Here is a 15,914-nt window from a genome sequence, read left to right as displayed (position 1 = left end):
TTGGTCAGGTTGCTTAGCCCAATTTTTTCCTGATGGTACAATACGGAGCAATCCGTTTTTCGTGAATGCACGCTCTCACACATCCCAACTGAGTTGCTGCTCCATCCATCCAGGCTGCTCCGTTGGGCAGGCAACTGTTGACACGGACAGTTAAATCAAGTGATATAAATTTATTGATCATAACTGCTGCATTAAAAAACCCTATTATTTAGTATCCACCTAAGTAATCCTTAACAAGATTAACAGCTCCAGGTGTATTTGGACTGTCAGTCTTCTTCTGAGTGTGAAATTATCTGAACCGAATCACCCATCCATCACCCCAGACAAGTGGGGCAAGTGGGGCAATCTTTATCCCTTCTAGCAGGGCTGGGACTCCATTCAAGATCCCAAACTGACTGCTTCATTTCCGCCAGGTTAGGCTGGGCAGGGATTCTGGGGGGCGTGGGTAGGAGGTTTGGGGGGCATCATCTGGGCATGGAATTGGAGTCACTGTGGGTGGGCAGGTAGTTGTGGATTTCCTTCATTATGCAAGGGGGATGGGCTAGATGACCCTGGAGATCCCTTCCAACTCTATGATACCAAGTTCAGCTCTCAAACATTTAATGCAAAATTCTCAGCATTCTTAGTTTTTCACCTCTAACATTCCCCTCCTCTAACCTGCGTGGCCCAGGTTGGTCCAATCTTGTCAGATCTTGGAGGTATTTGAATGGGAGACCGCCAGGGAATTCCAGGGTTGCTATGCAAAGGGAGGCTATGGCAAATTAGTCTTTTCCATGAAAATGCTACGGAGTCACTGACGGCCCTTGACTTACACACATTTAACAGGGTTCTTACTGTCTAACCCTGGAGTAAGTGAGTCTAGTGGCATCTTTAAGATCAACCAAGTTTTATTCCAGGTATGGGATTTCATTTGCATACATACTTCATCAGATATAGAAGTGTGCATGTACACAAAAGCTTATATCTAGAACAAGATTTTGTCGGTCCTAATGGTGCCACTCATGGTCTTGAAGGCAGCCAGATTGCCCCAGCTGCTCACTGTCTGACACCCAGCTGGGTGTGGCCGTGGGTGCTACTTTGAAACCTCGAGTGGGGGCCTGGGGGTGGAGTACGGCAAAGCAACTGAGTATAAAGGGAGAGGGGGTGGGATAGGCAGGGGGTCAGAAGCAAGGGAGGAGAAAGGCAAGCAGAAGACCGAAGGAGAGGAGAGCAGGAGATTGAGGAGGAAGAGAAGTGGAATGCAGAAGTGGAAAGGAGGGGGGAAGAGAAAGCAAGAAAGGAAGGAGGAGGAGGAGGAGGAGCAAAGGCTCTGGAGGAAAGAGGGGAGGAAAGGAAGAACAGAGAGACAGCGGAGAAATGAGGGAAGACTTGGAGGTGATGGAGCCCTCATAGAGGGAGCCATGGGACAGGAGAGCTGAAGACCCTGGGGCATGGACTGGAAGGCTCAGAAGGGCACCCCTGGTAGTCACAAAATGATGTGAAACGCTTTTCCCTGTGAGCCTAGAGAGCTACTGCCAGTCTGTGTAGACAATACCGAATGTAAGCCACTTGAGCCTCCTTTGGGTAGAGAAAAGCAGCATATCAGAACCAACTCTTCTTCTTCTTCTTCCATAATCTCAGGGCTCTCTCTACCTCACCTCCCTCACAGGGTGTCTGTTGTGGGGAGAGGAAAGGGAAGGCGAATGCAAGCCCCTTTGAGACTCCTTCGGGTAGAGAAAAGTGGCATATAAGAACCAACTCTTCTTCTTCTTCAGTAATCTCAGGGCTCTCTCAGCCTCACCCACCTCACAGGGTGTCTGCTGTGGGGAGAGGAAAGGGAAGGCGAATGCAAGCCCCTTTGAGCCTCCTTCGGGTAGAGAAAAGCGGCATATAAGAACCAACTCTTCTTCTTCTTCTTCAGTAATCTCAGGGCTCTCTCAGCCTCACCTGCCTCACAGAGTGTCTGTTGTGGGGAGAAGAAAGGGAAGGCGATTGTAAGCTGCTTTGAGCCTCCTTCGGGTAGAGAAAAGCGGCATATAAGAACCAACTCTTCTTCTTCAAATGTGGTGCCTGGTTGTTGAGCTGCATTCTGCATCGGGGGGGGGGGGGGGGAGTCCCAATCTCGCGATCCCTGGAGAGCTGTTAGCCGACCAAGCTGGATCAAGCCAAGTGGCCCCATGTGGTGTGGAGGGGGGCTCTGTTTGGCTCATGAGCCTCCGTGCTGCCTGTCTCCCAGACTCACCTTTGATGCGGAGCAAGGTGCTTTTTTCTAGCTCCTCGGTGCCCGTCAAGTGGCTTCGGGCTCTGCACTTGTACAGCCCGGCATGGGCTTGCGAAACATTCTTAATATCCAGCGTCAAGGAAATGGAATAGTTGTCAACTTTCTGCCGGGTCAAGGCGGCAGGAATGGCCTGTGAGACGGGATCATACCAAGAGAGGTGGTTGTAGAGGTACTTGTTGGCTTTGCAAGTCATTTGCACGTTGCTTGCCACGATTGCCGTGATCTGCTGATCCGTCTGCAGTTTGGATGGCATGTCTAGAGGAGCAGAAGAGGACACAGAACACAGGACTGAAGATATGCTGTACACCACCCTGAGCCACAGGGGACAGCGGTATACAAATTAAATAAATAAATAATAATAACAATAAACCATACATAATGGTATGTACTGTACTCTCTCAAAAAGGAGATGACCCTGAATGGAAGAATTATTTGAAGGGCTGTCGGCCTTGGCTGAGAATTTGGAGGAATCAAATGAATGAATGACAACCCTTGTGGACAATGTATTTTTAGTAACTTGTATGAGAATTCAAGATGACCCCCTCTTTCTTTGATGGGCATTTCTGAGGGGAAATCTGGTTTTGCATTTGAGTAAAAGTTGTAACGATTTTAAAGGCTTCGCCTTTGTGAAGGACCAGCTGCCCAGAGATTTCCTAGATAGCCACTCTTGGCCTTTAACTCCCGCAGGGCTGTGAGTTATTATGTTTTGCTAAGGACACAACTTCAGGACACAAGTGGAGCCCGCTGGAAAGTGTACCAGAGGTGGGCTACATGAGTCTCACCTTGTGGCCTGACTGCAAACCCTGCCATAGTTAACCTGCAAATGTCACAATGCAAGGCACTGAAATATTTACCCCACGGTGTCCCCCCCCAATATTTTATTTATGTCTCTGTTGGCTGGATGAGTTACATGCTTGTCTGTCTGGAATTATTTATGAAACTCCAGTAGCTATAAGGAGCGTCTGCCCAGATCTGGGGGACCTGAATTATAGATGAACCTTCCTCTCTCACCCAAGAAACAAGATTGAAAAAGCTGCCACTTGAGATAACAGGAGGAATGGAACACTCCTGCCACCCCACAGATCATTCCCTACTCGTGCCATTCCAGATGAGTGTCATCTCCTGATGACAGAGAGCTGAGCAGCTGGGGAGAAGGCAAGAAGCACGTGGGGAGTTACTGGTGCGGCGAAGGTTTTCCCCCTTCTTTTTTCCTTCTTCTAACTGAGGTTGCTCCGTGTGTGTGAGTGAGGACAGTATTTGTGGGTGAGTTCCCTGTTTTATACCCTGCTGAAGAATAGTTCCTGTTAAGTGTTTTTGTTTGTGGCTGATTAAGTAAGTGTGTGCTAGGACTGACATGCACAAGAGGGATTACAAGCCATGTGATCTTGTGAGCTCAAAGGCTCTTCCCTACCAGAGGGCTCCTTTCCTGTGGCCCTTTGCCTGGGGATCACCCTGACAACTTTATCCTAAAGATAAAGATTCTAGAGTCAAGGCATATATTTCAAAGACAATAATAGATAAGGCCCATATCCAGTCACCTGCAAGGTGTGTGTGGCCATAGCCACTGGAATATGTGAAGGGTTTTTCTTAGTGTCCTGTCCCATTCCCCTTTCAGGCCTCACCCAGTTATACTGTGACAGAGGGAGAACTTTGTTCTAATTTTAGGATCAACAAGAGGGAACAAGTGTTCAAGAGTTCACTCTTGTCTCCAGGATTCCTGTCTTCCCAGTGGCACAGTGGCTGGACCGTTCTTTCAATCAGGCAATGCTGATCTTAACAGACCACTTCCCAGATTCCCAGTCTGCTCTAAATTGGTTCACATCTACTTTGCCTCTGCTCATTGTTATACTTCTAATGTTGAGCTCTTGATTGTATGTGTGTGTGTGTGTGGGGGGGGGGAGGTTAAGGTAACTGTGCAACGTTCTGAGTACATCTTAGGCCCCCTACACAATGATTCAAAACATGCAACAACAACAGCTACAAAGAAGTCAGCTATGGGGGGGGGGAAGGGTCAACAGTTGTGACTGCAATGCGATAGGAGTGTATAGTCTCAAATATATCTTTACTTAGCTTCAAAGCCCATTGTAAAAACCACCAGATGGGACCTGGAGATCTCCCAGAACTATCTTCAGACAGCAAAGATCAATTCTCCAGGGAAAAGGGGTTCCTTTGGAGGGTGGACTTGACAGCATTATACCTTGCAGAGGACCTTCCCCCCAAAAAACCCTGCCCCCCCAAACGTCTAGGAATTAACCATCCCAGAGTTGGCAACCACAGACCAGAGCAAAAAATTGTTTAACTGCATCACTGTTGATGCGAACACTGGTCAGTTTTTTCCTACTGTTCTTAACCTCCTAAAATGCCATGTAATTTTATTACCAACCCAATGTTTCTAACAAGTTTCCTGAAAATGTCACAGGCACAACTTAAGAGCACCAGCAGGTTTCTTTTTGCCCTTTTGCCCAGTTTACTTGCTTCATTTTGGGCTTTCTGCGAGGATGTCCCACATTTTCTCAAGACAACTCGACTGGCTGTAACTGGCGTGTGAAGAAGCACTTGTCTCTATATGTACCTCACTGTAAGATGGGAAATTTACCTCTGAGAATACATTTTTATTTTGCTTGCATTTTGCACAACTTTGTTTACGTGCTCCGGACATCAATGCAATTAGCCTCCTTATTCTGAGCAGATGCAAAACCCGGCCCTCCCCCAAACCAACCCTCGTAAATACATGCCATGTGGCACCTTCTCCTCCCATCCACAGTCTCTGTACTTTTGTCTTTGTTTTTTTTTATTACCTCTTGGTCCTTCAAAACGGCTTGGGATTCCCTAATGGGAATGGGAACTGCACTTTTGGGGAAGGTAAACTGTCAGCATAAATCAAAAGGAAGTCTGGTTCCATATGTATTTACAAGGAATTAATTGCTTTTAATTTCCTGTCCCTTGCACGATGCTTCACGTAATTTAAAACTGATGTGCTTTTGTGTGCTCCGCAGTAGGGCTGGCTTCCTCGCAGTCAGAACTGACCGTGAAATCCACGTGCCAATCTGAAACAACACAGGCCCTTTTGCGCGTTCCCATAAACATGCCTGGAATGAATACACTGCTTGGGGGCAACCGCTGGTAAAACTCCCCCTCTTTGGGAATCCTAGAATCCTAGAATCCTAGAGTTCGAAGGGACCTCCTGGGTCATCTAGTCCACCCCCTGCTCTCTTCAGGACACCCACAACCCTCTCACTCGTCCACTGTCACCTGCCACCCCTTGAGCCTTCACAGAATCAGCCTCTCCGTCAAATGACTATCAGAATTTGGAATCGAGTCTACTAAGTGTCTCATCACGTGAGGTATGCCTTAAAAGCTCTGTTTGAAGATATCCACCTCTTCCCAAAAGTCAACATCTAGATTCTCTTGCAAAACAACAGGCTTCTGTGTCTTTCCATGGAGTGTGTGTAGGGTTCCCAGCTCTGGGTGGGGAAATATCTGGAGATTTGGGGGGTGGGGATGGAGCCTGGGGAAGGAAGAATATGGGGAGGGACCTCAGCTGGCTATAATGCCAAGGAGTCTACCCTCCAAAGTAGCCATATTCTCCAGGGGAACAGATCTGATAAACAAATAAATAGATCTTGGTCATATAGAGAGATCTCCAGGTGCCACCTGGAGATTTGCAACCCTAGGTTTGTGCAGGAGACCCTCTTTCTTGGTTGCTCCTAAAATCCCTCAGAAGTTGGAGCAGTTATTACTAATTGATTTTTTTTAATTATTATGATGTCTCACTAAGCCAAGGATTCACAACCAGGATGCTCTGGCTTTCCCCCCATATCCTGCCATGAAGGACATGGCCACATGTTATTCCTGGCATGGCTATGAAAGCAAGGAACCAGCTGCTTCCATTGTGGAGAGAGGAAAGGGAAGGAGATTGTAAGCCCCTTTGAGACTCCTTTGGGTAGAGAAAAGCGGCCTATAAGAACCAACTCTTCTTCTTCTCCAGTAATCTCAGGGCTCTCTCAGCCTCCCTCCCTCACAGGGGGTCTTTTGTGGGGAAACAGAAGGCAACTGTAAGCCACTTGGAGACTCCTTTGGGTAGAGAAAGGCGGCATCTAAGAACCAATTCTTCTCCTTCTCCTTCTCCTTCTCCTTCTCCTCCTCCTCCTCCTCCCCCTCCCCCTCCTTCTTCTTCTTCTGGCCAATTTAGACATCCCATGCTTCCACACAGACTAGATAATGCAGATTCAATGCACTCCAGTGACTTTTTCTGTGTGGATGTTGCCATTTCGCATAGTAATATCCAGTTGAAAAGTGGACTGAAAGTGCATCATTTAGTGCTATGTTCCTCTATCCACAACCGCTGCATTTTTAAAGCAGTATAAAGTGCCAAGAAATTTTTACATGTCTCAGAGAGAATACAACATCAGAAGAACTCTGCTGGATCAGACCAGTGGCTCATCTAGTCCAACATTCTTTCTTGCATAGGGGCCAACCAGTTCCTCTGGAGGGCCAACAACAGGGCAGGGAGGCCGAGGCTTTCATAAGAAATAAGAAGAGCCTTGCTAGATCAGACCAGTGGTCCAAATTCACTTGTCAAGTCCCAGGTTGCACATGCTGGCCCACATGTAAATAAAAGTGAAAGATGTCAGCGTATCATACAGGCTAAGCATGTGAAAGTGGTGTCTGAAACGACACCTGGCAGGAAGGACAATCCTCAACCCCTCCATGCACAAATGTGTCCATGTCTAGGCCAAATCAGAGCCTTAGTCTCCAATGCAAAGGAACCCCCCGGAGTGCCACGCAGGTGCCTTACCTGAGACGTAGAACTTGATGCTTCTTTCGTCAGTGCCAGCCTTGTTGGAAGCAATGCAGAAGTAGATCCCTGACACATTGCTTGCTGTGATGGTCAGAATGCTGATGATCTGGTGAGGAGGAAGGGAGGGAGTCAGACAGGGAGGATAGATGGCGGTGGGGTGGGGCTCTCTGTATGTCTAGAGTTGGAGATACTACATGCAGTGGAGTCAAGGTGACTTGCAAGGGAGGAGAGCCCCTCCCCCCTCCCCTGCTGTCCTCTTGCCCTCCTTCCTGAGCAGTTTCCAGCTCTTCTTTCCTCCTTGCAGCTGGATCCTCCCAACTCGCAGTCATCTCTTCTCCCTCTGCCCACTGCAGCCCCTATGTCATTTCCTTCCCCCAATTCCACCACTTTAACCCCATGAAGAGGGCCACAGGATGCTACCCAAACATCAGGGTTTCCCCCACAATGAATGCACAAGGACAGAGCGTTTTTATTTTCAGGAAGGGGGTTAATCACAATGTATTTCTAGTTTCTTTATTAGTATTATCGCTAATTTTTTTTTTGCAAAGTTGATAGTTGTCCTTATTTTATGGGAATTTTATTCAGACATCTGTAACCTGCCACGAGCTGCTTGGGAGTGGTTTGTAATAAATCGAACTATGAACAGTAATTAATAAATACACAGCTCTGAATGCCTGGGCAAAGAAAAGGTAATTTGGGCAAATTATCATTTTTGGTTTCATGGGGAATTGGTAGCATTGGGAGTGTCATGGGAGGGCCGGAGGAGACCTTGGCCTGCCCAAGGCAAATGCCCCATTCCGACGGTGCTTTGCATATTCTCAGATGCCTCCACTGTGAATGCTGCAGGCCAGATGCAAATCTATTTTACCTAAAACACCGAGATGCAAGAAGCTAGTTCTGCAGAGAAGCCCTTAATTAGGGGAATGACAAGGGAGAAATTGTCCAGATGGTCTCCCCTTGAAAGAGGGAAGATTCCAGCAGAGATCTGAAACCATTCCTATCTTCTCTAGAACTTTTTGGGTTGACCCTAAGCTGTTTGTTACTTTCACATCTTCAAAACACCACGATTCTTGAACTGACGAAGAAAGATGTTACAAAGGAGGGAGCTAACCAAGGAAGTCCCCTCTGTTTAAATGTTGCTTCTGCTGAAAATTCACAGAGCAATCTTTTATTTTTTTATCTTGTCAAAATGGGTCAAATCCCACCCAATTTATCTTCCCACTCTCCTTGTGGTTTGTCTGGGGTGGGGGACAACGGACTTTTAAGCAGGGATACAAATACAAGCTTCTCTGGCCTTCCGCCCATCCTGCGTCACTTCAGACTGTCCTCGGCTGTGCAAAACTCAGATCTGTGCTGAGAAATGGTCTCATTCAAGTTGTTTAAATGGTAGGTGGAAGGAATTTGAAGTCCTCACATCCTGGCTATAAGAATTAATATCCAGACCCTTTGCTTACTCAAAATAATAGGAAGAGGAAAAGAAATGGGGTACTCGTCTCTCTTATAGCTCAATTCCAAGAGCTGTAATCTGATCAACAATTAAAGCTTTTAACAAGCTCTGGTTGTTATGTCTAGTCAGCAGACAAAAGCAGGAAAAAATGTTTTAATTGACTCTAATAATGGCTGAGATGCACTAACCCAAACAACCCAAAGGCAGCAATTTCAGATTTTAAAAAGAATCAAAAACACCTTGTATTGTACTCGCCCAAATGGCTTATAAAAACAGCAGACTTAGAGATCTAGTTCATCTCAAAGCCCCAGGAGCCACTGGAGTTTCATGAGAGATGGTTCAATTACAACACTTCCAGAGGAGAGATGCCAACCTGCAGGTGGTGGCTGGAGAACTCCTGGAATTCTACGTGGGCTTCAGATAGCAGTGATCAGTTCCCCTGGCAAAAGTGGCAGCTTTGGAGGGGGGACTTTATGGCATTGGACCCCACTGAGGTCCCTCCCTGGCCCTTCCCAGGCTCCACACCCCCCATCCAAGAGGTTAAGAGGTGAGTCCACTGGCCCAGGGGTACGTGGTCAATGAGTGGAATGAAAGGGTCAAGGAAATACAGATTTCTCTAAGAGAAGAAGCTGGAGCACTCTGCCTTCCTCTTTCTCTCTAGGTAAATAGAAGCAGGACAGGGAGGGAAAGCCAGGCAAGGAAGAAAAGCGGCATATAAGAACCAACTCTTCTTCTTCTTCTACACCTGTGTATGAAGAGACCCTTGCCTAAGTCACTATGTACGTGGCATCAGGTTGCTAGGTACACATCTGTCACGTGAAGCACAGAACTGTCCTTTCTTGGAAACTGCTTGGAGTGCAGAAATTCATGGGATTTCAGTGGGGAAATGAAAAGGCCAGAGGGTTATTGTTTAATACAAAACATCCCTTGGAAGAGGTACGCCCCAGCCTTTTTCTCTAGCTGTCTTCTGTTGGGATCAGGAAGTCAATTTTATCCTGGCAGTATCTTAAAAGATGTCTCAGCTGTCTCAGCTAACTGTCTATCTCCCCCTCCAGCTTCCAAGGAAATTAATAAATAATTATTTATTATTTTTTAGCCCACCACTCTCCGTGCACTCAAGGTGGCTTACAAATTGTATAAACCTGTTAAAACCCCGACCCCATAAAGCCCCACATAAAACATAGACCTAATCCAAGATTGGCAACATAACATAACAGCATAACAATAGAGCATTAGTGTGACATTTGTCATGGTCGACCATGTCAAATGTCACACTAATGACGCCACATAACACCCCAAAGTCATACTGAAGTACTGCATACACCTGCGTGAAAAATGTTTCCATTCCCCCTAAGTTGTTGAGAAGGAGTGGAATGGTCCAGATTAAGCACTGAGAGCAGGACTGTGAGCCACGCACACTACATATAGTTCTCTTGGAGCTCTTTCCGCATACACACATACATACACACACACGCACACTTTCTCTTCCTCTCCTCAAAACATAAACCATGTGAAGTAGGTTGAGCAGAAAGAGCTCTAAGAGAACAGTGACTAACCCAAAGTCACCCACCTGGCTGCATGTGAAGGAGCAGGAGCAGGGAATCAGACCCGGCTCTTCAGATTAGAGGCCATTGGTCTTTAATCACTACACCACGCTGACTCTTGACTTCATTAATACCACAGATGTGTACAGGGGAAAAATTGATACTGTTCAGGTTCGGTCCCCATCGATTCGGCCAAATCTGACCCACTGAGGTCCCATTCATTTCATTGCATCGAGGTTCAACCAGGAAATGAGACATGCTCATAATCAAGACATTCTGGCTACAGCCTTACTTTATCATCTGGCAGCAGCTGCTCCAAGATTTAAAAAACTGTATCCACGAGGACTACACACTAATGAAGAAAGTAAAATCAAAAGTGGTGTTCCTACCAAGAGTCTGCTTAGGGGAGCCCACATTCTTGGAGACCTGAATATGTTGCAAGGCCATATCCTATCTCTGTATGAGACATGCACTAAATCAGGGGTAGTCAAACTGCGGCCCTCCAGATGTCCATGGACTACAATTCCCAGGAGCCCCCTGCCAGCGAACGCAGGTGTTTGGACATGACCTACAGTTGCCGATTAGGGGCTGATTGCTTTACATCTCATATTTTTAGATGAAATAATCTTAATGCATGCTTTTAAAAAAGGTGTTGAGCAAGATGAAAACACTAGGATGGAATTAATCAAGCAAGCATGTTGGGCTGAATCCGTCATCTTGAGCTGGAAGTCCTCTTGGGATTTGAAGGAGGATTAAGGGAAAGGCATTTGTTTAGAGAAAGTAATCCCAAATAAATCACTTTCAAATGTGACTTTCAGAATTGCTTCTCTGACCTCTGTGCCGAACCCTCTTAGATGCCCCCCGAATAATTAAGCTGCCAAGCACTTGTCGGTGAGATTGCAGCACAAGGACAAAGTTCCACCCAACAGGCACTCATCCTGCAAACAGGGGCGTTACACCGTAGCTAAAACTGAACAACAACCTTGTAGAGACAGAGGCCCGTTGTCAGTTTGACTTAATACCTAAAACCCAGAAGGAAAAAAAGGAACCACAAGGCAAGATAGTGTAATAGTCCTCTCTGTATTATTAGTAAAAGTCCAAATAATTCCTTTTTTCTAAGTTCATATTGAGGAATCTATGGTTCTATATTTAATACCTGAACAAGCAGCAGATCCTCAGGTTTTGCGCTGAGAAATGCGGCTGGGGGACTTACCTCTATTACCGCTATTGAAGAAGCGGCAGGGCAGGTGGAAGAGGACGCAGGACGTCCTGAGCACGGAGCGGCCGAGCAGCCGGGAATCGTGGCGTTTGTGAGGCGACTCACGCACGTTTGGAACGCCTATTTAAGGCGTGAGCGTCGTCACCTCGCCCTCTTTCCCCGCCGGCTGCAGCAGCATGCGGACTTCCCGCCCATCCCCCCCATTGACAGTTCATTTGGTGGGAAAGGGGTACGCCTGGGTTTTTTTGTTGAGAAGCCTTTGCCACAGCTTTAACGGGGCGGAATGGCACGGTTAGAGAGCACTGGGTGAGCTCAGGGAGCTTCAAAGTGATATTATGGGGCCTCGAAATCATGAGGCGGCTTGGAGCCAGTTAGGCTAACCCGAAAGGGAGGCTGGGCCCTCGCTGAGCCAGGCGGCAGATGTGCGGGAGGAGGCCTGCACCTCTCTCCAGCACATCAGGAGGGCACACCTCCCGGTGGATGTCTCTGCGCCAAGTGGGGTGACCTGCGCTCCCGGGGATGGAGGCAGGGGGCAAATGGGTGGACGCTGGACCAAGCAGGGCGGCTTAGGACGCAGGAAAGGCTCTTCTGAACCATGCCCATCTTATGCCAACAGAGTATTGTTTTGTTCAATAAAGCTGTGGCCGATTGAATGCCATCTGTTGTGTGGTTGTCTTTCTTCCACCCCTAAGGACCCATCTGCAAGTCAATTTCTCCAGACTTGCTGCCCACACAAACGGACCATGATACACCAGAAAGCTTCGGACAAATACGGCAAAGACTAATTTAAGTTATGGGTTCCACTCTCTGTCCCAGGGTGGGTTCCTTGGATCCACTTCTGGGAGACTTAAGGTGAAATCTCTGGTTCTACCCACATTCAGCCCACACTCCAACAACTGCGCTGCCTACTGGTTGAATTCTGGACCAGACAGAGGTTCTGGTAATCGCCTTCAAGGCCATACATGGTCTGGGCTCTGAGTACCTGAGGGACTGCCTCTCTGCCTACATTCCCCAGAGAGCACTATGCTCCACAGACACCAACAAGCTGGCAATTCCTGGTCCTAGGGAAGCTCGTCTGGCCTTGACTAGAGCCAGGGCTTTTTTGGTCCCGGCCACCACCTGGTGGAACGAGCTACCAGGAGAGATCAGGGCCCTGCCAGAGCTAAAACTGTTCCACAGGGCCTGCAAAATGGCGCTCTTCTGCCAAGCTTTCGTTCAAGGCCAAAGAAACAACTCCAAAAGCTAGTGTCTCCAGAAGCCCTCCCTACCAACTGTGCCCAATCAGGGCGACTCCTGATCCTTCCACACAGTCTATAAGGGTTGCACTTACAACTGTGCAGTTGATGGTTTCAATGTTATACAGTTATAAGTTTTTAATATGATAATGTTAAAGATAAATTTATCCCCTGTGCAAGCACTGAGTCATGTCTGACCCTTGGGGTGACGCCCTCTAGCATTTTTATGGCAGACTCAATGCAGGGTGGTTTGCCAGTACCTTCCCCAGTCATTACCATTTACCCCCCAGCAAGCTGGGTACTCATTTTACCGACCTCCGAAGGATAGAAGGCTGAGTCAACCTTGAGCCGGCTGCTGGGATTGAACTCCCAGCCTCATGGGCAGAGCTTCAAACTGCATGTCTGCTGCCTTACCACTCTGCGCCACAAGAGGCTAATGTTAATGATAATGTTAGGAATTCATAATTGTTAATGCTTTCTTGTCCTGTACCAGTGTCACAGTGAATGATGAATTGTGAACCCTTAGTGTAAACTGCCTTGAGCCACAAGGAAGGGCAGTATAAAAATGTAATAAAATAAAACTAATATATTTTCAGAGCACACAGACATGTGACTCCTCCAATCCTATGGAACTCAGCCCTCCTATGGACTTTCTTATGCTGAATCAACCTTTGAGTCCATCATGGTCATACGGGCAGTGCCTCTCTGTACACACTAGATGATGCACATTCAATGCACTTTAGAAGCAAATTTCCCTGTTCTGCACAGGAAAATCTACCTGCAAAGCATTGAAAGTGCATGGTCCAATGTGTGCGGAATGGGCCCAGGTCTCAGGCCTCTTTCAAATCATCTTCTCTTGGTCCTTTTTTTAAAAATTGGGATGCCCAGGATTGAACCTGGGACCTTCTGCAGGCAAAGCAGAGATGCTTCCACTAAGCCACAGCTCCTCCGCCACCCACTGTAATGTCCAGTGTGGGCACAGTGTGTCTGAACGTTTCACTGCAGATAGATCAAGATGGATATCTAGTCCAAAGGCCACCCAGAGATGGTTTATGACCACCTGCATGGAGTCACCTCTTATGAATGCCTGCTTCAGGAACAAGAACTGTGGCCAGGTAAGTATCCAAACCAGGCACAGAAGAATTGTATGTTTTGGTGAGTGCTTCACCAGATTCGTTTTTGCTCAGCATCCTGCCTACTGTGAAATGGTGGACGGCTAATGCAAGAGGGATATGCTAGACTGAGGTCAGGGAGAATTCCTTTCCCTGGCAAATACAAGGATGCAAATCTCTTGGCCTGGTACAATAGATTTCGGGCACACAGGAAAGATTATACAGTCTGAACTAATGCCAGTATCATAACTCAGTCAACTGGAACCAGGGTATCAGAGCTGGCGACATTTTTACTGTCTCATTTGGCTAGCCAAACATCCATAAAATTCCGTAGTGAGAAATGGATTGGTCCATTTCCAGAATGTTCTGTTTCTGGTGGGGAATTTATCAGTGATTTAAGAGAAAAGGGGAAGACAGGAGGCTATAAGCTTTTCACCAGGGTGTGGCTTATAAATTATATTCTATTATCTAAAAGCTTAGTTTAACGCAGGCAGCCCCAGACTTCATTAGAGCATTAATCCGGCGGTGGGCATGCCTTCACAATGGGGACTTGGCAGGGAGAGTTCGGAAACCCCAGTCCAAGAGAATTTCATTTTTTATTAATAACAAGAATAAATCTTAATGGAGAGATACAACTATCAAAAAGGACATTCAGAAAGCATTTTAAAGTCTGCAGACTGGAAAAGAAACGAAAATGTTATTTGTAAAAGGATACAATTTATCCACATGTTTCTAATTATGGTTTGGAGAAGAAAGATCCTGCATGTTTATCCATTAAGTATATGGGACGAGGAAGAGCTGGGATGCGGGTGGGGGAGTACAGATATGTTAAAATCTAGTCCAATTTCTCTGGAGCAGAATTCACAATGAAGGGCTTTTTCCAATAATTTGTGACAGGTGACCTATGTCTTAAAAACTGGAACCTGCATTTGCAGTTTTGCTTTTCATTTCAGCATTTGAAATGCCTTGGGAATACGTTTTATGCAAAGAGACACTTGTTTTTCTATATTAATGGACTGTGTTGCTAAGAAGTATTTACGTGTTAAATAAGATGACCGTTCACATACAAATGCAGAAGAGGCAAGAAACGCAGAAAGCTGTCCATAACAATATTCAGTAAAGAATACCATTGGACAGACAGCCTTTAACCCCAAATGCGGTCAAATTGACATGAGAACGGAGGGAAAACAAGCTGCCATGTCAGCATTTCTTCTACAACTGCATGTTCCAAAAATTCCTCCATCTTAAGAGGTCAAATTGCCTCCTGGAGTTTTGTGCCCTCTACTAGTAATTTTTTTGTAAATCACAGTGTTTTTGACAGTGGTTGCTGGGGTCATTTTTTACCCTCAATGCATTGCCAGGGAAACTAAAATTAATACCAAGATGGATTTGTCTGTAGCAGAAGCCAGAGTCCAGGAGCGCCGTAAAGACTACCAAATTTGACGGCAGGGAAAAAACTTTTCGGAGTCACTGCCACAAAATTTGGTAGTCTTTACGATGCTCCTGGTCTATGGCTCTTTTCTAAAATGAGCATGTAATGAGAAGCTGATAAAATCTTATTTCTTAAATTTTGCATAATTTCTTTCTGGCGCTGCCATCGTTGTCCTCTTGCTGTGCTGTAAAAAGAAATGCTAATTTCTTTAACATGAATATCCTTAACACTTAGTAGCCCTTACATATATTTGTGCAGAGCCATGGTTGGTGGAGCATGTCCAGACTCCATTTCTGGCCAGACACACTTTGTGGGCCAATCAGGATACGGAACTGGTTAGAAGTGTAGTTGTCAATTGCATTTCATCAGAGGGGTGAGCCAAGGGTTGCCACAGGGCTCAGCACAGGTATATTAAAACATTTTTATCCATGACCTGCCCGAGGAGGTGGAGGGAATTCTCATTAAATTTGCAGATGGCACCATGTTGGGAGTAGTGCACACCCCAGAAGATACACAACTCTTCCCAATTTGGTGTCATATGCAAATTTAATGAGTTCAGTGAGATCTGAACATGCTGGGAAAGAGGGCAAACGAGAACAAGATGCAATTCAACAAGGAGAAGTGCAGAGTTCTCCGTCTGGGTCACAAACATCAGAAGCATGCACACTGGATGGGAGAGACCCTTCTGGGCAGCAGTGCGTGTGTGAATGAAATATTTGTGGACTGCAAGCTAAATAGGAGCAAACAGTGTGATGCAGCGGTGAAGAAGGCAAAGGCAGACTTATCCACAGAGGCATCACATCAAAATCACAAGACGCTTGTTGCTCTCCTCTGTACCCTCCCAATTTTGTCCACGTCCGCTGT

General features: G+C 46.5%; 1 protein-coding gene across 3 annotated transcripts in view; it reads right to left on the bottom strand.

The window, feature by feature from the left end:
- Positions 1 to 15,914, bottom strand: part of LOC143823229 (vascular endothelial growth factor receptor kdr-like) — a 157,571-nt gene that overhangs the window by 49,684 nt on the left and 91,973 nt on the right. For all 3 annotated transcript variants that reach the window (XM_077309336.1, XM_077309337.1, XM_077309338.1), the window contains exons 12-13: positions 7,059 to 7,167; positions 2,222 to 2,515 (exon numbers count right to left, since the gene is read on the bottom strand). In XM_077309336.1, coding sequence (XP_077165451.1) covers positions 2,222 to 2,515; positions 7,059 to 7,167 — 403 coding nt within the window. The remainder of the gene's footprint in view (positions 1 to 2,221; positions 2,516 to 7,058; positions 7,168 to 15,914) is intronic.

The sequence above is a fragment of the Paroedura picta genome, chromosome 13, assembly GCF_049243985.1.
Source record: "Paroedura picta isolate Pp20150507F chromosome 13, Ppicta_v3.0, whole genome shotgun sequence".
Lineage (NCBI taxonomy): Eukaryota > Metazoa > Chordata > Lepidosauria > Squamata > Gekkonidae > Paroedura > Paroedura picta.
This window is presented reverse-complemented; position numbering and strand designations above follow the sequence as displayed.